This window comes from Trachemys scripta, chromosome 1 (genome assembly GCF_013100865.1).
Source record: "Trachemys scripta elegans isolate TJP31775 chromosome 1, CAS_Tse_1.0, whole genome shotgun sequence".
In the NCBI taxonomy this organism is placed as follows: domain Eukaryota; kingdom Metazoa; phylum Chordata; order Testudines; family Emydidae; genus Trachemys; species Trachemys scripta.
In genome coordinates, this window is record NC_048298.1 from 311,510,915 (window position 1) to 311,535,394 (window position 24,480).

The 24,480-nt window shown below is 43.7% G+C and overlaps 1 protein-coding gene across 1 annotated transcript; it reads left to right on the plus strand.

Annotated features, from left to right (window-relative positions):
- The first annotated feature begins 1,016 nt into the window (after positions 1-1,016).
- Positions 1,017-24,156, plus strand: MSANTD4 (Myb/SANT DNA binding domain containing 4 with coiled-coils). The gene is made up of 3 exons (XM_034758859.1): positions 1,017-1,252; positions 18,604-19,242; positions 21,857-24,156. The coding sequence occupies exons 2-3, from the start codon at positions 18,775-18,777 to the stop codon at positions 22,430-22,432; spliced, it is 1,044 nt and encodes a 347-aa protein (XP_034614750.1). The 5' UTR covers positions 1,017-1,252; positions 18,604-18,774; the 3' UTR covers positions 22,433-24,156.
- The last annotated feature ends 324 nt before the right edge of the window (positions 24,157-24,480 follow it).

The window sequence follows — 24,480 nt, forward strand, 5'->3', positions numbered from 1 at the left end:
GGGGGGATTTGATAGCAGCCTTCAACTACCTGAAGGGGGGTTCCAAAGAGGATGGAGCTCGGCTGTTCTCAGTGGTGGCAGATGACAGAACAAGGAGCAATGGTCTCAAGTTGCAGTGGGGGAGGTCCAGGTTGGATATCAGGAAAAACTATTTCACTAGGAGGGTGGTGAAACACTGGAATGCGTTACCTAGGGAGGTGGTGGAGTCTCCTTCCTTGGAGGTTTTTAAGGCCCGGCTTGACAAAGCCCTGGCTGGGATGATTTAGCTGGGAATTGGTCCTGCTTTGAGCAGGGGGTTGGACTAGATGACCTCTTGAGGTCCCTTCCAACTCTGATATTCTATGATTCTATGATGGCTGTGCCTTTAGGAACCCAGCTCTGGGAAGCCCATGCTGAGAGGTATTGTCTGTGAGAGGGGAAATAAAAAAACCTCTCTGCCCCCCCACCCTTATTTTTTTTGAAAACACTGGAGTCTCAGTCCATCGGGGTAACTGTTACCCCCTCTGTCCCTGCCTGTGCCAGGGTTTTGTCCTCTATCACTCTCAGGCAGCTGAGCTTAACTCCAGCTCCTCCCCATCTCCCTGATTTTGCCTTTCAGACGCTATCCTAACCCTGTCTCCAGCTGTTTGACCCCTCTGACCAGTCAATTTCCACCCCCCTGCTCAAACCCTGGCCACACCCTCCTCTGATCCTCCTCTCCTTTTTAACCCCTGCGAAAAGCAGCCACAGAATCTTATGCCAAGTCAGGGCAGGGTGAAGGGCAGTGGCTTCAGCAGATATTACTGAGCATGCTCAGTACACTCTAAGTAGCAAGTGCCTAGGGAGCAGTTTCTGGTGCTACAGCTGAGGCACTGGGGCTGCCCGCCCTGTGCTTGAGGGGGCTGGAGGGGCACTGGGACTGGAGCGGGGGTGCGCATCCCCCGCCCTGTGTTCGAGGGCGGGGGGGGCGCGCGCGCGCGCGCTGCCCGCTCGCTCTGCGCTCGGGGACTTAGGGAGGGGGCCACGCGCCGCTGGCCCACCCGCCCTGTGCTGGGGGAGCACGCGCCGCTGACCCGCCCCCCGAGGGCGCCTCCGGCGCGTCGCCCGGCCGGAGCGAGGCGATTCCGGCGGGGGGAAGGGACCGGGGGCGGGGCCTTGGGCGGGGGCCAGCCTCCCCCAACGGGCGGTTCACCCGCCGCCACGGGTTCTCCAATGGGAGACTGGCGGCTGTTAAAGGGCCGGTGAGCCGACCGAAGGGGAGTGCTGGGCGCCGGTGAGTAGTTCGCGCTGCTCCCGGGGGGGCTCCGGGGTCGGGCTGGGGAGGCGGGCGGGCGGCTCAGCTCGCTGGCGCGGAGCGGGACAGGATGTGCCCCGCTGACCCCCGCAGGTTCCGCTGCCCGGGGGCCGCAGGGGCCTTCGCAGCCTTTGCCTCTTTGTAGCTCAGACCCGCCCCCCGGCCAGGTCCCGCGTGGGGTGAGGGAGTCCAGCCCCCACAGCCGGTTACCCCAGCGCCCCAGGTGGGGCCGAGGGGCCCGTTACACCCAGAGCTTCTGCTCCTCCCCGCTAACTCAGCCCCACTTGCGGGTGGGGAACACAGCCCCCGACAGAGCTCAGGCACCTCCATCGCTTGGCTCACTTAAAACAGGACTGGCCTGGGCCCCCTGGAGACAGACTGGGCCAGTGGCTGGGTCTCCCTCCCCACCCGTGGGCCGTATTTCTGCTGCCCCTCGCAGCCCTGCTCTGTTGGAAGGAGAGTTTCTCCTTCCCCTTCCGGATGTGGAGCGGTCATAGTCCATTTCTCTTACAGTATGGGCTGCAACCCGGCACACGGTGGATTCTGGTCAGTGAATCCATCTCGTGGGAACTAGGCCCGTTGGCCATGTCCTCAGCTCTGCTCATGCTGCTTTGCTCGTTCTTCCTGCCAATTTGAGATTGTTCTCTACATTAGTTGTCTCGTGCCAAAATTAAACTCCTTGGAGCAAGGCTTGTATTTCCTTTACATATGTCCACAATGAGGGTTTCAGCCTGATCCTGATCCTCCCTGAGCAGGGCCTCTAGCTGTTACTATAAAACAATTTGTTCCAAAGGCAGTGTTGTGGTCTCTCATGATTTTATCATGAGGCTTAGGATATTTGATTTTTTTCCCCCTTAAAATCCTAGCTTCATGTTATTATTCCAGGATCTCAGCTTTTATTTAAAAAATTAAGTTTCTACTCCTCATGGTTGTAGAGATTGAAAATCATGAACCCTAAAATTTCAAAAGCCAGAAGGCAAATAGAACTTCAAATGCATTATTTTTTAAATCTCATTTTTAAGCCAACATGATTTGCGAGGGCCTAACTCTTGATTTTTGAATGCTTGGTATTGGGAATGCTGTGTAATAGTGAGAGTTGTAGCCCTCATAGAGGCTTATAATATGGTGCTAGGCACCACTTAAGCACATGGACACAAAATACAGATCTTTCTCCTGTGAAATGCTTTGAATTTCTTTTCTTTTCCTGCACTCTTGTGTCATTATTCTGTCACATTTGTCTACTTCGGCCATCACAAATCCTTTATCATTTCTCTAATCTATCCCAGCAGCTTTCTTTTGAATGGGCTTCCCTTCTTCCCAAATCGGTACATTCAACAAGTGTCATTGCCTTACTTTAGAGTCCTCCTTCAAAACTGCTGATGACCTCTGAGGTGTTGAACTCATTTACAGTTACTTCCAATCATGTGCACATCTTGCCACAGCCAACCCACTTTTTCCATGAAAGCAAAACTCTTACATGTACTATACCAGTCAGCAGCTTTTGTAAAATATGTTTTGAAATATGGTGGTTATGTTTTCTCTACATCCAGCTAGACGATGGACATTTTCTGTTGTGCTACCATTTTTGTCTCTTAAATACTTTATGCAGATAGTTTTTTGTGTGCTCAATAAAGTGCTTTTCTGTAAGGCAACAAGCTTCACAACAAACCAGAACTTCGAGAACACCATTATAGTTTCAAGCTACTATGGTTAATACACGAAATCCAGAGTGATATTATATGACAGTGGAATTAATGAAAAGTTAAATCAGTCAAATCCTTCAGATACACTTTGTAAATTAAAAAGATTAGGACAAGTTATTAATAAAGAAAATAGTTCTTGTGAAAATATACCATCTCCTCAGCAATATGAAATGCAAAACTAGGGGAAAAGGTAACACGTACTTACTTACCAGCTGAAGAGAGGGAGATGCAACCAGCATCTGCTATTTTTTAAATGGCTTCTTTAGGCTTGCAGCTGTTTGGCTCTGCCAAATATAAAGCTCTAACCCCAGAAAGGCATGCTGGGAAAAAAGTCTTTTTATAAAGGAAAACCCTGTCCAGGAAAGGAATAGTAGGAATTGGGAAGTTAGTAAGGAAACTGTCTAGCTGCATCTTTACGTACCATTTATCCTTGATCCAGCAAAGCGCTTAAGTACATGGTTAACTTCCGACATAGTAGTTTTTTTTACTTCAGCAAGACTACTCATGTGCTTAATTGCTTTGCTAGATCAGGGACAGAGGGTTCAGCAGTTTGCAGGATCTAACCCTTAATAAATTGCAAGTCTGGAATATCATAATTCTTATATGGAAGTCTTTTATGGTTTATAATGTGGTCTGTTTAGGGGGCTTTGTGCTGAGTCTAGTGGCCTGATAGGCAAGGCTGAGAGCTTTCTAATGAGTCTCTAGCCTGCCATTCTTTCATCCCTAATCCCTATAGGTAAGGCTGTGTGTCTGTCACAGAAGTCACGGATACCGTAACCTCCGTGACTTTTGCAGTGGCTAGTTTGGCTGGCTCCACCTCCGGCCGCTGCTGAGGTAGTCTTGGGCCACCATCCCCCCACCCCCCGCAGCATCAGTAGTAGTTTGGGTGTGGATAGCCCCCACTCTGCTTGGGGTGCGTGGCGGCACATAGCTGGGGGTGGGGGACTCCCTGGAAATGGCCGGCATGTCCTTGCAGCTCCTAGGCTGAGGGCCCAGGGGGCTCTGCATGCTGCCCCTGCCTGCAGGCACTGCCCTCGCAGCTCCTACTGGTTGCAGTTCCCAGCCAATGGGAGTTGCAGAGCTGGCACTTGTGGTGGGGGGAGCACGTGGAGCCCCCGGCCTTCCCTCTCCCTAGGATCTGCAGGGACATGCCGACAGCTTCCGGGGAGACGTGCAGAGCCAGGTAAGGAGCCTGCCAGCCCTGCCAACCCTCCTCCCCCCCCCCCCCCCCCACCTGCAGCGCCCCCAGGCTGTCCTCCCAGAGCACCCCTGGCTCGCCTCCCAGAGCATCCCCTGGCCCAAGTTTTAGCTAGGGGTATATAGTACAAGTCATGGACAGGTCACGGGCCATGAACTTTTGTTTACTGCCCATGACCTGTCCATGACGTTTACTAAAAATACCCGTGACTAAAATGTAGCCTTAACTCAGGGAGAACAGGGGTTTAAAAGGCCAGTTCCTAAGTAAGCAAAGGAGCTAGCAAATGGAGTTTTGTGAGGAAATTTAGAGAAGGAACATGAGAGCCAGATACAATTAACAAATATCAATTATCTAAACTTACACCAATAATGCCCCAAAAGAACAAACAAACAGACCCTCTGCAAGAGTAAAAATAAAGGCAGAAATCCAGCAGCAGAGTGGGGGCTATCCAGTTTATTGCACTGAATGCATCGTATGATTATTTGCCTTGTGGGCAGGTGGCATGTGTGTGCATTCAGTGCAATCAACTCATGGCCCTCAGAGGCTGAGTAGGGGTTCTTGAGACCAGAGTGGTTGAACTGTAGGAGCGAAGAGAGACAGAGAAATACATAGAGAAGACTTTCCGGGACACAGTAGAGCGGTTCCAGCACAAGTCTGACAGCCTCTGTGCTGTTGAGGAGGATGAGAGCCTCCGGGAAGGAGAACATCAAACTGGAGCAGAGAGAAACAATCCTATAGTTAGGACCCTCCTTCCAGATGATGTCCTGGTATCATCAGTGCAGATACCCCACTGGGGAATGGGACTCCTGTTATTAGGAAGAGAAGTAATAATAATGGGGGATTCCATTATTAGAAATATTGATAGTTGGATTTGATGACCAGGAGAACCACATGGTGAATTGTCTGACGTGGTGTACCTCTCAAGACATCTAGATAGACTTATGTGCAGTGCTGGGGAGGAGCAGGTGGTTGTGGTACATGTAGGTACCAAGGACACAGGGAAAAGTCAGAGAGAGGTCTCAAAGGCCATATTTAGGGTAGTAGGTAATAGATTAAAGCCCAGGACCTTCATGGTAGCATTTTCCAAAGTGTTTCCAGTTCCACGTGCAGGGCCAGTTAGATAAAACCTAAACTGCATAGTCTCAATGTGTGGATGAGATGATGGTATTCAGAATGGGATTTAGGTTTATAGTGAACTAGGGAACCTTTGGGAGAAAGAGGAGCCCAAAGAGGAAGGATGGGCTCCACCTAAACCAAAATGGAACCAGATTGCTGACATGTAAAATTTAAAAGGTCATAGAGGAGTGTTTAAACTAAGGGCCGAGGGAAAGCTGAGAGGTGCAGTGGAGCACATGGTTCAGACAGAGACATCCTTGAGGGGAGGATTTATAAAAGGGGATGATCTATATCCTAGTAAAAAGGAGAGGATATAAGTTTATGGAGTACAGGTAGGAACTTAAGAGAAATAGTCAAACAAAAAAGAGTCCCACTTAATTACATCACATGAAGGCAGACAACTAAATATTGACAAATTTTATAAGTGCTTGTATATAAGTGCTAGAAGTCTAAATACTAGGATGGGTGGACTTGAGTGCTTGGAATTACATGAGGCTGTTGATATAATGGGCATCACAGAAATTTGGTGTAACAATGATAATGGGGCAGAGTAATTCCAGGATGCAAAATATATAGGAATGATAGAGTAGGTTGTGCTAATAGGGGAGTGGCACTATATGTGAAAGAAAGCATGCAGTCAAATACAGTACAAATCTTAAATGAATCAAACTGTACCATAGAATCTCTATGGATAGAAATTCCATGCTTGAATGATACAAGTGTAGCAGTAGGAATATATTACCAACCACCTGACCATGATGCTGATGGAACTGTGAAATGCTCAGGGAGATTAGAGAGGCTACAAAAAAGAAAACCTAATAACATGGGGGATTTAAACTATCCCCATATTGACTAGGTATGTACCTGAGGATGGGATGCAGAGAGAAAATTTCTAGATATCATTAATGACTGCTTCTTGCAGCAGTTAGTCCTGGAACCCACAAGTGGAGAGGCAATGCTTGATTTAGTCTTAAATGGTGCACAGGATCTGGTCCAAAAGGTGAATTTAGCTGAACTGTTTAGTAATAATAACCATAATATAATTAAACTTAACATCCTTATAGGAAGTAAAATGCCAAACAAACCCACTACAGCAGCATTTAAATTCAAAAAGGGGAACTAAACAAAAATGAGAAAGCTAGTTAAGTGGAAATTAAAAAGAATAGTCATAAGAGTGAAATGCCTGCAAGCTGTATGAAACTTTTTAAAAACACCATAATAGCGTTTCAAACTCATTGTATACCACAAATAAAAAGAAATCCCCACCACCACCAAAACAGTAAGAGAACCAAAAAAAGGCACCAAGGCTAAATAATAGAGTAAAAGGTGGTTAGAGACAAAAATACACCGTTTTAATATTGGAAGTCAAATCCTACTAAGGAAAATAGAAAGGAGCATAAACTCTGGCAAATCAAGTATAAAAGTATCATTAGGCAGGCCAAAATGGAATTTGAAGAGCAACTAGCAGAAGAACTAACAGCAATATTTTTTTAAGTGCATCAGAAGTAGGAAGCCTGCCAAACAGTGAATGGGATCACTGTGTGATCGAGGTAGTAAAGGAGCACCCAAGGAAGACAAGGCCATTTCAGGGAAGCTAAATGAATTCTTTGCATTGGTCTTCACTGCAAAGGATGTGAAGGAGATTCCCACACCTGAACCATTCTTTTTCAAATTTGAGAAACTGTCCCATATTGAGGTGTCAATAAAAAAGGTTTGGAACAAATTGATAAACAGCAATAAGTCCCCAGAATGACATGGTATTCATCTAAAAGTTCTGAAGGAACTCAAATATGAAATTGCAGAACAACGAAATGTACAGAACTATTGCTTAAATCAGCCTCTGTACCAAGTAACTGGAGGATAGCTAGCGTAACACCAATTTCTTTTAAAAGGCTCCAGAGGCGATCCTGGCAATTACAGGCAAGTAAGCCTAACTTCAGTACCAGCAAACTGGTGGAAACTGTAATAAAGAACAGAATCACTGGACATGTGATGAACATGCTATGATGGGGAAGAGTCAATATGGCATTTGTAAAGGGAAATCGTGCCTCACCAATCTCTTAGAATTCTAAGAAGGGGTCAGCAAATGTGGACAAGGGGGATCCGGTGGATATAATGTACCTGGACTTTCAGAAATCTTTGACAAAGTCCCTCACCAAAGGCTCTTAAGCACAGTAGGCAGTCATGGGATAAGAGTGAAGGTCCTCTAACGGATGAGTAATGGTTAAAAGTAAGAACATAAGAACGGCCGTACGGTGTCAGACCAAAGGTCCATCTAGCCCAGTATCCTGTATACCGACAGTGGCCAATGCCAGGTGCCCCAGAGGGAGTGGACCTAACAGGCAATGACCAAGTGATCTCTCTCCTGCCATCCATCTCCATCCTCTGACAAACAGAGGCTAGGGACACCATTCCTTACCCATCCTAGCTAATAGCCATTAATGGACTTAACCACCATGAATTTATCCAGTTCTCTTTTAAACGCTGTTATAGTCCTAGCCTTCAAAACCTCCTCAGGTAAGGAGGTCCACAAGTTGACTGTGCGCTGCGTGAAGAAGAACTTCCTTGTATTTGTTTTAAACCTGCTGCCTATTAATTTCATTTGGTGACCCCTAGTTCTTGTATTATGGGAATAAGTAAATAACTTTTCCTTATCCACTTTCTCCACATCACTCATGATTTTATATACCTCTATCATATCCCCCCTTAGTCTCCTCTTTTCCAAGCTGAAGAGTCCTAGCCTCTTTAATCTCTCCTCATACGGGACCCGTTCCAAACCCCTAATCATTTTAGTTGCCCTTCTCTGAACCTTTTCTAGTGCCAGTATATCTTTTTTGAGATGAGAAAACCACATCTGTACGCAGTATTCGAGATGTGGGCGTACCATCGATTTATATAAGGGCAATAATATATTCTCCGTCTTGTTCTCTATCCCCTTTTTAATGATTCCTAACATCCTGTTGTTTTTTTGACCGCCTCTGCACGCTGCGTGGACATCTTCAGAGAACTATCCACGATGACTCCAAGATCTTTTTCCTGACTCGTTGTAGTTAAATTAGCCCCCATCATATTGTAGTTAGGGTTATTTTTTCCAATGTGCATTACTTTACATTTATCCACATTACATTTTGTAGCCCAATCACTTAGTTTTGTGAGATCTTTTTGAAGTTCGTCACAGTCTGCTTTGGTCTTAACTATCTTGAGCAGTTTAGTATCATCTGCAAACTTTGCCACCTCACTGTTTACCCCTTTCTCCAGATCATTTATGAACAAGTTGAATAGGATTGGTCCGAGAACTGACCCTTGGGGAACACCACTAGTTACCCCTCTCCATTCTGAGAATTTACCATTAATTCCTACCCTTTGTTCCCTGTCTTTTAACCAGTTCTCAATCCATGAAAGGACCTTCCCTTTTATCCCATGACAGCTTAATTTACGTAAGAGCCTTTGGTGAGGGATCTTGTCAAAGGCTTTCTGGAAATCTAAGTACACTATGTCCACTGGATCCCCCTTGTCCACATGTTTGTTGACCCCTTCAAAGAACTCTAATAGATTAGTAAGACACTATTTCCCTTTACAGAAACCATGTTGACTGTTGCTCAACAGTTTGTTTCTCTATGTGTCTGACAATTTTATTCTTAACTATTGTTTCGACTAATTTGCCCAGTACCGACGTTAGACTTACCGGTCTGTAATTGCCGGGATCACCTTTAGAACCCTTTTTAAATATTGGCGTTACATTAGCTATCTTCCAGTCATTGGGTACAGAAGCTGATTTAAAGGACAAGTTACAAACCTTAGTTAATAGTTCCGCAACTTCACATTTGAGTTCTTTCAGAATTCTTGGGTGAATGCCATCTGGTCCCGTTAATGTTTATGTTTTGTGGTTAATGTTAAGTTTGTCAATCAATTCCAAAACCTCCTCTAGTGACACTTCAATCTGTGACAGTTCCTCAGATTTGTCACCTATAAAAGCTGGCTCAGGTTTGGGAATCTCCCTAACATCCTCAGCCGTGAAGACTGAAGCAAAGAATCCATTTAGTTTCTCTGCAATTACTTTATCGTCTTTAAGCTCTCCTTTTGTATCTCGATCATCAAGGGGCCCCACTGATTGTTTAGCAGGCTTCCTGCTTCTGATGTACTTAAAAAACATTTTGTTATTACCTTTGGAGTTTTTGGCTAGCTGTTCTTCAAACTCCTCTTTGGCTTTTCTTATTACATTCTTGCACTTAATTTGGTAGCGTTTATGCTCCTTTCTATTTGCCTCACTAGGATTTGGCTTCCACTTTTTAAAGGAAGTATTTTTATCTCTCACTGCTTCTTTTACATGGTTGTTAAGCCACAGTGGCTCTTTTTTAGTTCTTTTACTGTGTTTCTTAATTTGGGGTATACATTGAAGTTGGGCCTCTATTATGGTGTCTTTAAAAAGCGCCCATGCAGCTTGCAGGGATTTCACTTTAGTCACTGTACTTTTTAACTTCTGTTTAACTAACCCCCTCATTTTTGCATAGTTCCCTCTTTTGAAATTAAATGCCACAGTGTTGGGCTGTTGAGATGTTCTTCCCACCACAGGGATGTTGAATGCTATTGTATTATGGTTACTATTTCCAAGTAGCCGTGTTATAGTTACCTCTTGGACCAGCTCCTGCGCTCCACTCAGGACTAAATCTAGAGTTGCCTCTCCCCTTGTGGGTTCCCGTACCAGCTGCTCCAAGAAGCAGTCATTTAAAGTATCGAGAAATTTTATCTCTGCATTTCGTCCTGAAGTGAAATGTTCCCAGTCAATATGGGGATAATTGAAATCCCCTACTATTATTGAGTTCTTAATGTTGATAGCCTGTCTAATTTCCCTTAGCATTTCATCATTTCTATCACTGTCCTGGTCAGGTGGCCTATAATAGATCCCTAATGTTATATTCTTATTAGAGCATGAAATATCTACAAGAGGCACGTGAACGACGTCACAGAGCATCAACAGCGCACAATCCACTGACCGCGAACTTCCCATGCACCATCTGCAGCAAAATGTGCACCTCTAGAATTGGCCTGTACAGTCATCAGAGGGCACATCATGAGACCAACAATAGATGATCTGCACAGATTTGTCATCGTCGGATCGATGGACTACCAAGAATATTATATTCTTATTAGAGCATGAAATATCTATCCATAGAGATTCTATGGAACATGTTGATTCACTTAAGATTTTTATTTCATTTGATTCTACATTTTCTTTCACATATAGTGCCACTCCCCCCCTGCACGACCTGTTTTGTCCTTCCGATATATTTTGTACCCCGGAATGATTGTGTCCCATTGATTGCTCTCAGTCCACCAGGTGTCTGTGATGCCTATTATAGCAATATCCTCCTTTATCACAAGGCACTCTAGTTCACCCATCTTATTATTTAGACTTCTAGCATTTGTGTACAAGCACTTTAAAAATGTGTCACTATTTATTTGTCTGCCCTTTTGTGATGTGTCAGATTCTTTTTATGTGAATGTTTATCATTGATCTGGCCCTTACATTATCCTCTTCCATCCTCTGCTCCTGACTTTAACCTGGAGATTCTCTATCATTAGACTCTCCCCTAAGAGAAGTCTCTGTCCGATCCACATGCTCCTCTGCAGCAGTCGGCTTTCCCCCATCTCCTAGTTTAAAAACTGCTCTACAACCTTTTTAATGTTTAGTGCCAGCAGTCTGGTTCCACTTTGGTTTAGGTGGAGCCCATCTCTCCTGTATAGGCTCCCCCCATCACAAAAGTTTCCCCAGTTCCTAATGAATGTAAGCCCCTCCTCTCTACACCATCGTCTCATCCACACATTGAGACTCTGAAGCTCTGCCTGCCTACCTGGCCCTGCACGTGGAACCGGGAGCATTTCTGAGAATGCCACCATAGAGGTCCTGGATTTCAGTCTCTTCTTTAGCAGCCTAAATTTGGCCTCCAGGACATCTCTCCTACCCTTCCCTATGTCATTGGTACCTATATGTACCATGACCACTGGCTCCTCCCCAGCACTACACATAAGTCTATCCAGATGCCTCAAGCGATCTGCAACCTTCGCACCAGGCAGGCAAGTCACCATATGGTTCTCCTGGTCATCACAGATCCAGCAATCTACGTTACTAATGATCGAATCTCCCATTATTAACACCTGCCTTTTCCTAGCAGCTGGAGTTCCCTCCCCCAGAGAGGTAACCTCAGTGCGAGAGGCAACCTCAGCACCATCTGGAAGGAGGGTCCCAACTATGGGAAGGTTTCCCTCTGGTCCCGTTGACTGCTCTGCTTCCCTGGGCCTTTCGTCCTCCTCAACAGCGCAGGGGCTGTCTGACCGGAGGTGGGACAATTCTACAGTGTCCCGGAAAGCCTCATCAACATACCTCTCTGCCTCTCTTAGCTCCTCCAGTTCCGCTACCCTGGCCTCTAAAGTCATACATGGTCTCTGAGGGCCAGGAGCTCCTTGCACCAAATACACACATATACCACCCGCCCGCAGGGCAGGTTATCATACATGCTGCACTCAGTGCAATAAACTGGTTAGCCCCCACTCTGCAGCTGGGCTTCTGCCTGCATTGTCTCCTAGTTAATGAAAGGGTTGTTTAAGCAAGAAGTTTTGAATGTAGTTTAGTTTATAGGAAACAAAGGGTAGGAATAAATGGTCAGTTTTCACGGTGGAGAGAGCTAAGTAGCGGGATCCCGCAAGGATCTGTACTGGGACCACTGCTGTTCAACATATTCAGAAATGATTTGGAAAAAGGAGCAAACAGTGAGGTGGCAAAGTTTGCAGACGATGCAAATTACTTAGGCTATTTAAGTCCAAAACCGACTGTAAAGCGTTATAAAGGAATCTCATAAAACTGGATGACAGGGCAACAAAATGGCAAATGAAATCCAATGTTGATAAATGCAAAGTAGTGCACATTGGAAAACACAGTCCCAAATATGTATACAAAGTGATGGAGTCTAAATTAACTGTTACCACTCAAGAAAGAGAGCTTGGAGTCATCTAGAATAGTTCTCTGAAAACATCTGCTCAATGTATAGAGTCCTGCGTGGATACAAATTTATACCTGCGGATGCAGATATCCGCAGATATAAATTGGTATCCATGGAACCACTGGGCTCTCTCGGGAACTGCAGCGGCAGAGCAGAACGTGGGGCCCTGGCTCCCAGGAGCTAGCGCCCCACTGTACCGCCTCCAGCCCCGCCCACTGGGGTGGGCACCAGGCTCACTGGCAGCTGTCCCTGGTTGAACTAGTGTGTGCAAGCAGCGTGCACGCCCCCAGACAGGAGACACAGACAACTGCATTGAAGGGACGGGGACAGGGCTGGGGGTGGAACTGCTGCGATGGAGGAGCTGCTGGCGTGGAGCACTGGCTCCTGGGTGTGGCAGCCCCATATTCTGCTTCTTTTGCAGCTGCGGTTCCTGGGAGAACTCTGCCATTCCGCAGATACCAATTTATATCTCAGATATCTGCATCTGCGGATATAAATTTGTATCTGCACAGCGCTCTATCAATGTGCAACAGCAATCAAAAAAGCTAACTGAATGTTAGAAACCATTAGGAAAGGGATAGAAAATAAACAGTAAATATCATAATTAAGGCTCAGAGGGGTAGCCATGTTAGTCTAAATCTGTAAAAAGCAACAGAGGGTCCTGTGGCACCTTTAAGATTAACAGAAGTGTTGGAGCAAAAGCTTTCGTGGGTGAATGCACACTTCATCAGACGCAAGGGCATTCACTCACGAAAGCTTATGCTCCAATAGTTCTGTTAGTCTTAAAGGTGCCACAGGACCCTCTGTTAATAATTAAGGCTATGATTTAGTCATGGAGGTTGCGGAAGTCATGGAATCCATGACTTCCAGTGACCTCTGTGACTTTAGCCTGCTGTGGTTGGGCGCTGCAGGGTCCCCTCCACCAGTGGAGGCAGGGAGCTGCAGGGTGCCTTTGGCGGCTCCTGGACTTCCAAGTGGCTGTGGGGGGCGGGGTATCTCGCAGCTCCTGGCCGCTGCGGGCACCAGGAGAATCCCCAAGGTCCCATCTGTACAGGGCCCCTGGCCACCAGCAGAGGAATCATAGACTATCAGGGTTGGAAAGGACCTCAGGAGGTCATCTAGTCCAACCCCCTGCTCAAAGCAGGGCCAATCCCCAGACAGATTTTTGCCCCAGATCCCTAAATTGCCCCCTCAAGGATTGAACTCACAACCCTGGGTTTAGCAGGCCAATGCTTAAACCACTGAGCTATTCCTCCCCCCCTAAAGACAGATTTTTAAGATCTTGGTGAGTAATTTGTCACCTGATCAGGGACTTGAACCCTGGACCCTTAGATTAAAAGTCTGATACTCTACCAACTGAGCTAGCCAGACAGTGACAGGGGAACCTCTGGAGCTGCTGCCACTGGTGGGAGAATCCCTGAGCCCCTGCTGGCAGAGGACCTCCGGGCCAGGGAACCCCTGAGCCCCCAGCAGCAGTGGTGGAATCCCTGAGCCCCCGGCCTCTGCAGGGGAATCCCTGAGCTCACGCTGACAGAGGACCCCCAGGCCATGGAACTCCCAAGCTCCTGGCCGCTGGTGACAGCGGGGGAATCCCCAAGCCACCACTGGCAGTGGGGAAATCCCTGAGCCCTTGCCAGCAGAGGAGGGGCAGAATCCTAGAGCCCCCCAGCGGGACCCTCTGTTGCTTTTTACAGATTAGAGAATCCAGGAGGCAGGGGAATCCCCGAGCCCCCAGCGGTTGGTGGCGACCGGGGAATCCCCGAGCCACCTGCTGCGGCGGGCCAAATCTCCGAGCCCCAGACACAGGGAGGCAGGGATCCCTGCATCTCCCAGCCACCAGTGACAGGGGTACCCGAAAGCTCCCGGCTGACATGGGAGGCGGGGGCACCCCACACCTTCAAGCAGCAGGTGACTCTCCAGAGCTGCAGGTGGCAGGGGTATCCCTTAGCCCCCAGCAGCTACAGGCAGCTCCTAGCCCCTGCGCAGCTGCCCCACTTCAGGTGGTGTGGGGATCAGTAGATCCCCATTTTGTCAGGTATATTTTTAGTAAAAGTCAGAGACAGGTCACGGCTTCCGGTGAATTTTTCTTTTTTGTTCGTGACCTGTCCATGAATTTACTAAAAATATCCATGACAAAATCTTAACCTTAATCATAATGCCACTATATAAATCCATGATATGCCCACATCTTGAATACTGCATGCAGATCTGGTCAGCCCATCTCAAAAAGGATATATTAGAATTGAGAAAGAAGTACAGAGAAGGGCAACAAAAATGATGAGGGGTATGGAACAGCTTCCATACGAGGAGAGATTAAAAAGAGTGGTTCGTTCATCTTACAGAAGAGATGACTAAGGGAAGATATGATAGAGGTCTATAAAAACACAAATGGTGTGGAGAACGTGAATAAGGAATTTAATTTTATCACTTTGCATAACACAAGAACCAGGCATCACCCAATGACATTAACAGACAGCAGGTTTAAAAAAAAACATAAGGAAGTACTTCTTCACACAATGCACAGCCAACCTGTGTAACTCATTGCCAGCGATTGGGGTTCAAAAACAAATTAGATAAGTTCATGGAGGATAGGTTCACCAGTGGGTCTTAGCCACGATGGTCAGGTTTGCAACCCCTTGCTTTGGGTGTCCCTAAGCCTCTAACTGCCACATGCTGAAACTGGATGACGGGATGGGTCACTCAATAAATTGCCCTGTTTCGTTCATTCCCTCAGAAGCATCTGGCACCAGCCACTGTCAGAAGACAGAATACTGGGCTAGATGAACTATTGGTCTGAGCCAGTATGGTCATACTTAGGCAATTCTTTTGAAATTTATGCTGTTTGCAAGAATTTCACACAAATAGGATTTGTTTTTTGCTAAAAGTCCAAGTCAGGTTTGCTATCTCTAAATCACAATGAAAAAAGTAAAAGAATTTGTTCTCATAAGAAGAAACAAGTGTTTTCTTCACATGTAAAGTTGCTGTTAAAGCCTGGATGTAACTGTATAAACTTAAAGTTATTATAATCATAAAGAAAACAGCACACTGGAAACTATTGCAAATGCTTAGAGATACCAGACCAGCACCAATCAAAATACACTTTTCCAATTCAAGTGATTTAAATGGAATTACACCAGTATAATAGAGGAGTACTTGGCCCCAGGATTTCAACTGAATCTAACATTTTTAACAAGATGGCAAATACAATTGAACTTCTAAAAGTTGACTGAACTGTTTAGTTCTAATCAGCAAATCAGTAACTTTTCTGGATAATTAAGTTGCTCTATGATACTTTTTTAAAAATTACAAAACTTTCAGAGGCTAAACGTTGTGTTTGATGGATAGGTCATGAAGATCAATTGCTACAAGCCAAAAGGAGAAGTGATTGCACTCTAATTTGGATTGGAGAAGAACAGGCAGGTGCTAAATAAATTGATTTACTGCTAGTTAGAATCAAATATAGCTTCCCTCTATGCACTAGTATCTATTCAGGGTAGGCTCATGAGAATGAAATACTAAAGGTTAGGAAAAAAACTTAAAAGATCAGATAAAATGTTCCAATATAATTTTATTTCACTCTGCATCTACAGGAATATTACAGTGTTGCTGCCTGTTATGGGGCGGTTTGCTCAGTGCTGGTTGTGCCCCCTTCAAGCACTTTTAGGAATTAGCTCTGCCCAGTTCAGTGTCCCCTTCCTTCTCTTCCAGCATCTGCAGCTCGTCTCTTGTTCACAGAGTTGTGGTACAGCTGCTTTATGACTCAGCCCTCCAACCAGATCACTTTGTGATTCCCCTTTCAAAGTCTTTCTGTTCAAGCAGTCCTCATGTCCGCTGCCCTGACCCTGTCACTCCTGCAGTGACCTAGGTGGTCTTCTAATTCACTGCCCCAACCAGTACCACTCTGCAGTGGTTGGTAGGGGGACCCAAGCCCACCCTCTACTCAGGGTTCCAGTCTAGGACCCTGTAGCAAGTGATTAAGGTCTATGACTGCACCCATTTTCCTGCTCTAGCCCCTGGACTATTTCCTACTGTGTTTCTTCAGTCCTCCTAGTCAGAAAACCCCTCTCTTTCAGGCCCACTAGGTCTCAGGGATTCCTATCCCCCCTTCCTTCTCCTTCTCTCTGGGAAGAGAGACTACAGGCTTCCTGCCTGCTGGCTTTATAGAAGTCCCTACCTGTTCCCTCACAGGTGAGCTTTTTTCTAATCAAGGCTTTTCACACAGCCTAAATCTCTCTTGTTTGCCACTGATGTGGCTGATTGAGCCTGCCTGGCCTAGTGCAGCTCTCTCAGGACTGGTGTGGGAGTACAATCCATCATACACCCTCACCCTCAAGACTGCAACCCACATTACCATTATATAGTTGTCCATTCTGATATATCTTTATTCTCTGTGAAATCGTTTTCCATTTCCTAATGCATATGCAAATCATTGTCCTATATAAAACAAAGACAGTGTATTTGCGTATAAGTAAATATATACACACACACATACATATGATAGGCTCTGGTCGCTCTAATGAGAAATCACTAAAACACTGTGGTTCAGGCAGTCTCAATTATACATTTTCTTTTCCTTACGCTAATAAGTATCAACATCTATCAGCTAAATTCAAATGAGCTGAATTAGTTAATGTTAATTTTACCATTAAAATCGCTATTCCACTTACAGCTTTGAAACACTTCTTACCTAGAAATCATTTTCCTTGCACAGTATCATTTTCTGTCTTTTTTCTTAGTTATCTATCATTAATCACACTTACATTTGAAAAAAACATTTGTTTCATCTTTATCTATTCCTGCTTTTCATTCCTAACCAGAAGTCATCTTTTATTCATGGCCATCATGATATTGCAAAGTATAATGACTTCTGGTGGAGAGAAAACACGAAGAATTAATCAACTCTTAATGGGGGGGGGGGGAATCTACAGTAATATGTTAATAAAAGAAAAGAATTACATATTTCTATGAAAGAGAAATAGAATTATTTCTAAATACAAGGTTTTTCAAAGTAGTCAGTGAGGTATCAGGATCTTTAAATGCCAGGGCTGTGAAAGATGCTGTTTGACGTGCAAATGTTTGTGAGTGAACCAGTTACAGTCAGCCATGTTCTAAAGCTACATCTACATAGCCCCACAGTTTTGACTACAAGGGTGTAAACTGCAGTGCGAACTAGCATGTTGTGTTCTAACTCTCCTGGATGGACATTGCAGGCATGATCTACAAGTTATCTAGTTGGCGTTAACATAGTCTTCTTTAAACAGGATGTTTTCTTTTGTCTTTTTTCTTATTTCCAGAAGGGGCAATAAGAGTGTCAGTTTTCTTTGAAAGTTCATCTATTCCTGTTACTTATTTCTCCTGTTATGATTCTTCTTCCAGAACCGCAATTAGTGGCCGAGGAAATGTTTGTAAATGGGAATTCACGATAAGCAGATGTATTTTTAAGAAGCAAAATCCTATTATCATGCAAGTAAAAAAGAACTTAAATAAGAAATACAGTTACCATAGTTATTTCTAAATTGAATGTTTGCCCTGGGGAAAATTGCTCTTGAGTCCACGCTTGCCTGAATTTGCTGATTTGTTTTTAGTTTAACAATATTCTGACATGGGTTGTTGCGGGTAAGAGTGGCAGAGAGACAGGGGAGGAAAGGTTGAAGAAACGGGGTTGTACCTTTTAGTTTGTAGGGATTTCTTCCTATACGTATTTTCTGTGTTAAGAAAATTTTAATTCAAGAAGATTTTTGAAATGGCAAATACTATTTCCAATTTTCTGTGTGTCAATGGAACCATTCCAATTCTTCTGTTGTTATTATAATGGCTCAGAAATAGTAAAAACCTCAGCTTTTAAAATGAAATTGTTTTCAGGTAGAAATAACTTTTTAAAGTCATCTGAGAAATGTCTCTCACTCAGATATTTTACATCTCTGAAGAAATGGCTTTATCAATTTTAGCCACTTTAGAAAACTCAAGATGAGACTTATATGTCAAGTTTCAGGTTGGAGCAAATTTAAAATGGCAAGATTGTAAAAGCCAAAGGAAAATAGCCACATTTTTATAATGGAAATATCAACTCAATCTGAACAGTGTGTGAGACAGATATATATTGATGGATTTATAATTCATGTGAGGACAGAGAGGCTTATTTATAGCTACTCTATATTCCAAACATTTTTTAGAAATTGTTTTAATCTATCAGATAGAAGAATGATCAGTTCAGCATATAGATTCTTTAGCAGTGTTGATTTAGGAGTCAGTTTCATTGGATGAAAATATCACTATATATCGTTGAGATTTATATTATTTGCTCTTTCCTCTTAGGATCTTAACAAGCCTGGCAAATAGAAAGATGACCAAGTAATGAGAAAACCCACTTCCTGAAGAACCGAGTGCCATTTTGTGATTGTTTTCTAAATCATAGTTGTATAAATAAACTGAATACTCTCGTATTATCTCTTTAGTTGGCTGCAGTAACAATTATTAGATTTAAAGATGGAAAAAATGAAACAATTAAAAAGAAAAAGAAAAAGCAATTTTAGCGTTCAAGAAACTCAAACACTCCTTAAAGAAATTAGAAAAAGGAAAGAGGTACTTTTTTCCAAGCAGCTTAATACAACAATTAATGAGATGAAACGAAAGGCTTGGGAAGAAATAGCAGAGTGTGTGAATGCTGTAGGTGAAGGAGAGCAAAGAACAGGGACAGAAGTGAAAAGACGATACCTTGATTGGAGAGCACTCATGAAGAGAAAGCGTCTGAATGCAAACATCAAACTGGTAGGCGCTGGGTTTCACCTTCCATCATCTGATTTAGATGACTCTGTCAATGAAGAGATGGATGAGAAAGTGGGATTTACAAATGAAAACAGTTTTGAATGGCTAAATATCACAGACTTCAGAGAAGCCAGTGGATCTTTAACAGAAATCAAGGTGGAAGAGGAGGAGGATCCACAGAATTTTGAAGTAAGTAGTTAGTGCACTGTAGTTGTGTTCATTATGGCCATTCTTTTCACTCCAGCTTGGGGACTTTCTCCACACTTGTGGCTAATAGTCCTCTATATTATAATTTCCCAAGACTGTCTGATTGTGTGAATTAGAGAATCTCCTGTGACAAGCTCTGTTTTTATATGAATGATCTTCAAAATCCAGCAACCTACACATCTGCATAAGGTCTTGTTTTTTTTTATTAAATATACATGTATTCAGTAATCTTCTAAATGTATTTATGCCTCTGTTTTCCTTTTTCCTTTCCCCCATGGACTTAATTTATTTCAAACAGGATGCAGTATTCATGTGGACTGAAGGAGGAGTTAGCTTAGTATTTCTCCTATCCACACCCCTGCACATACATTAGAATAGGGGGAGAAGTAACCCATCTCTTTCACAATCCAACCACTTCCAACTGGAGACAAGGATGAGAAAGCAGTCCTGGTATCACCCATGATAACACAATCCTGCTGGAGAGAAGAGATGAATTGGGAGAGGGAAATGGTTGGTTGATTTTGCCGCTGGTATCAAACTCCTAATAGACAGCATCCCACCATTCAGCAATGAAATCTATAGAGCAGTAGCATGGGGAGAAAAGGAGGAGGGTGGGAGTGATCTTGCCAGTTCTGAGACTGTCAATCAGATGGAATTCCAATAATTGGTTTTGTAGGGTCAATATAGGTCTAGGGAGATACTGTTCCTTAGGTTCCAAAACCAGGCAGATTTATTCTATTCTATTCTTTTTTAACTTTAGGTGCCATGAGAAAAATTTTAATTTATGGGCAAAGCCTGTACCCTATGCATGGCTTGAACAGTTAGGAAGGGTGCCAAGTAGAGGTGCGGGAGCTAAACATGATGGGAAGGAATCTTTCTCCTAAGCTAGGGTGACATTGGAACTGTTTTGTGACCACTATTGCAACAATAGGGCTGAATTAGCCTCTGCAGTTTCTGAGTTCCTTTTGCACTAGAGGAATAGCCAGTAAATCCACATTTGTCCCAGATCTTGTCTTGGTGCTGCTCCTTCGCAGGCCCGGTCCCCACCTTAACCCAAAACCCCATGTTCACTGGAGCACAGTGACCACTTATGTAGCATGGTTTTGTAGCACACGGGTATATATCCCCTGCATGAACTTTTAGAGTGCCCCCAGAACTGTGGAACCAAACCAGTATTGCTACACCCAAGGTCCCTCTGTACCCAGGGCTTGGGGACAGATTGTCTAAAAGAGACAATAAAAATAACTAAAGGATCAGTTAAACAAATTTGTTCTTGTCCCCATTTAGCACAATTTGAAGCGTTGAGAACTGTCACGGGATGCACCACTCACTGCTTATCTGGCACCTCTTCCTGGTCACTCTGGATTAGCTCTTAAAGTCTATGCCCCTTTCCGTCATCGCAAGCCATCACACCATCTCTCTCCCAGGTCTCTTTTCCCAGGAACCGCTGCGTCCTCTTCGTGACTCAGCCCTCCAGCTAGGTTACTCACCATTTCCCTCCCTTCTGGGGTACAGTCCTTCAATTCTCTGTCACTCCCACGGTGACCCAGGCAGTCTTCCCGTTCACTGCCCTGCAGTCTATACAATGCCCTCAGTGGCTGGTAGGGGAACCCAGGCCTGCCCACTACTCTGGGTTCCAGTCCAGGGACCCTACACCCAGCAGTTCTGGGCGTTCCTCTCCCAGCACTCACTGCTGCTTCTTGGACTGATTCCTACAACTCCTGGTTCCCCTCCTTACTCTGGTGCACCAGTTCCAAAACCTCCTTCTTTTTCCAAGGGAGTCTTGTCTGTTGCCAGCTTCCTGGCTTTAGAGGCCCTGGCTGTTCCTTCCCAGCTGAGCCTGCTTGCAATCAATTCCTGCTCCCTGGCTCTTCCTCTAGGTGCAGCCTGTGGAGTTAATAGACCTACCTGGCCACCTTCTTCCCATCCAGTCCTGTGTGGGGTGGACACCCCATCACAGGAACATATGAGAAAAAAGGCAGCAGATCTCAAATAAAACACAACATCAAACTGTTTTTAGTGATGGATCCTTTACAGCATTAGTTAAAGCAATGTTATGTGACATACCTGAATGGCTTACAATTCCAATTCATATGTTAAATAATTGGTCAAAAGAAATTCCTAAAATATCCCAAGTGTCTGGCATGGAACCTATATGAAAACTAAAAACAATGCCTACTTATTAACCCTAGTTCTCTTTCAGTAAATCTGAAAATTCTTTTAGATCATCTAAATACAAAAAAAAATCCACAACCTATTTTTAAACAAAGCTTTGCAGAATAAACAGCTGTTTTTTTCTGCATCTTTACAGTAGGGATATGCCAAAGAAATTGCCTTCTGTATTTCATGACCACATGTGAGTTTGTTGCTGATCAAATAAGCCATGCCTTAGTAACAGCAGAAAACTTAGGGTTTGAGTTTAACACACACGAATTGTGTAGGGCACAAGTGAAACGAATGTCTGGAATAACTTCTGAGATATGACTAGAAACAACAGAAGTGTGCCTTATTTTCAGTGAGGTTGCATGGGGGTAACTGGCTCAATATGATATAAAGAGGTACATGAAATAATTATATTTCTCATTCCTCCCAACAGTTTCCTATTGAGGAAGAAGAGGAAATTTTGTCATCAGTTTTGCCAGATTCCAAAAAGGAAAGTGACCTACCTGATTTCACCCACATTGAAGAGTTTGGAAATCTGAGCTCTGCTCAAGCCCGACTAGCCTACGAGGACTCTCATTTGCTCATAAACTTGGAGAAACAAAAACTAGAACTGGAGAAACAGCGGCTGGACATTGAAGCTGAAAGACTACAGGTGGAGAAAGAGCGCTTGCAGATTGAAAAGGAGCGATTACGGCATGTAGCCCTTGAGCATGAGAGACTTCAACTGGAGAAGGAGCGGATCCAGATTGAGCGGGAGAAACTGAGGCTAGAGGCTCTGCGTGCTGAAAAACCTGCCCTGGAAAATGACATCACCCAAGTGGAAAAACCTATTTTACAGCCTCTGGATCTAGAAACTGAAAAATTAAAACTCGAAAAGGAACGTTTACAATTAGAGAAAGAGAGGCTGCAGTTTTTAAAATATGAATCAGAGAAGCTGCAGATTGAGAAGGAACGTTTACAAGTGGAAAAAGAACGCCTTCGAATTCAACGAGAGGGTCACTTGCAGTAAACTTCTTGGCTAAGGTGTCATTAATAGTGTTTTGATGTTCAAATATAAGTAGTTTTTTTCTTAATACAGAAACTGTCCTAGAGGTTTAACTTTCTTCTGTCCAAAATTTAATGTCGATGTTAAACTAAAAAAATAAAAAATGAAAAGGAATGGTGTTTGGTAAATCAGTGTGCCTACATAAATGGAATTTATGTGTGAAACTGCTTTTCAACGTAGCAGAAGAAAGTATTATGTTCTCTTGCATCCAGTATTGTATTGTATAGTTTGGTATCCTGCTCTTACAAGCACATTAAGGATCAAGACAGTTGTATCTTTCCATTGTTACAACAGTGTTACCTTAAAAGTATGGGAACTGTCAAAATAAATCCGCACATATTGTGAAGGAATGGTGCTGAAGATAGCCCAAACATATTTATTTTTTACACAAAGCAAATTACATGAGGTGATAATTACATTTAATTTCATTTTCTTTACTTTATAAACACTTTTTCAAAATTCAAAGGAGTTCTGAGCATTAATGAAGTGCAAGTTAATTTCAATACACATGGGTTTATTGTCCTGCCCTCTAGTGGCCAGAAAAGATAAAGAGAAGGTAGTATTCTGTCTACTTGTATTAGACGGTCACATATCAACTGTATCTAAATAAAAACTGGACTGATGGATGAGTCAATGAATTAGCAATGATGTGCAGTTTTCTACTTCCAGATTACCAGTCTGAATCTAATGGAGACTCCTAGTGGCAGAAAATAATTATCATGTGATTGCTGTGGGGTGACCTCTGTGGAATAATTTAATAGATTTAGTCCATTTCTTAGTCCACAGTTATGCAGGTTGCAAAAGAACAGACCACAATTAGCTCACTTGCTGGTAGTCTCAGGAGCAAGGTAAATGACTGCTGTTGTGACAGTTGGACCAACAAATTTACCCAAATGGTGAGCTCAACTAAAAAGTATATAAAAGTTCATAAGATGTTACAATAACCTATAATAACAAATGTTGATGGGAATAGGGTACAAAAGGGAGACAGAATAACTGAATTAGTCTAAACTAAAAGGCCACATTGATATGATTCAAGGACTGTTGAAATGATGCTTGTTAAAAACAGGAGATGTGGAGCTGGAAGTTAATGAGCCAAAATTGGTATATCAGATATTAGGTCTAATTGGTAGACAAAATAATGAAGGGATGGGCTATTCCATCCTTTTTGGGGTCTGTAAAGAGATTTTTGAGGGAAAGTATGGAAATAACAAAGAGAAGAACAGATGAAAAGAACAGAAATCAGCTACTGGAGTGAGCTTCACAATCATGGCTGCCACCCCCACCATTTCCTGGAGCCCCGGGCCTTCATCATCCTGTTCCTGAGAGATGTTCTGGCCAGAAGAGGCCAGACAGACAGAAGGATCCCGATGACATCGCTATCTCTAGTGGCTCCAGCTGAATGCTATACATGACCTGGGAAGGCAGTGATTACCATCTTTGATATCATCTAAGAGACCGTAATACAAGTCCTTCTAAGGTTAGACTTTAACAACAACAGAGGCAAGGACATCTCCAGCCCATCTCAACTAACTTCTTCTCTTTTCCCCAAAGGACTGTTATTGCCATCTTTGGTACCATCTACCAAACATGGTTTTTTACCTTCTAAAAACTCTCTCCAGCTAAAGGGAAAGGGAACAAGGACGGAAAGCTTTTAAAATGAAAACTTTATTGAATACTTTACATTTTAAATACTGTTTTTCCTTTTTTTCTGTATCTTTAATAAAAGGTTAAAAGGATATTTAATGGTGTGTTTTCCGTGGTGCTAAGCAGGCTGAGGTCTCTGTATACCAAGCTCCAGACCTTGTTTAACATTGTCCAATGTTGGACAATGACTGAGTGATGTTAACACCTTTAGCCCATATATTCCATTTAGATTAATACAACACTGCACATACATGATTAATCCTGCCTGGCCAAGACTGAGACACATTGGTAAAGTGGTGTGAAGAAGCTTGCATTGCTGCTGCCTATGTAGTATATATTTTGCAATCAAATAGAAAAATAATGTC

Bases quoted from the DNA above. Each gene is read 5' to 3' on its own strand.
- MSANTD4 (XM_034758859.1), top strand. From the start codon at position 18,775: ATGGAAAAAATGAAACAATTAAAAAGAAAAAGAAAAAGCAATTTTAGC. The intron at 19,243-21,856 runs GTAAGTAGTTAG...TCCTCCCAACAG, and splicing joins AGGATCCACAGAATTTTGAA to TTTCCTATTGAGGAAGAAGA.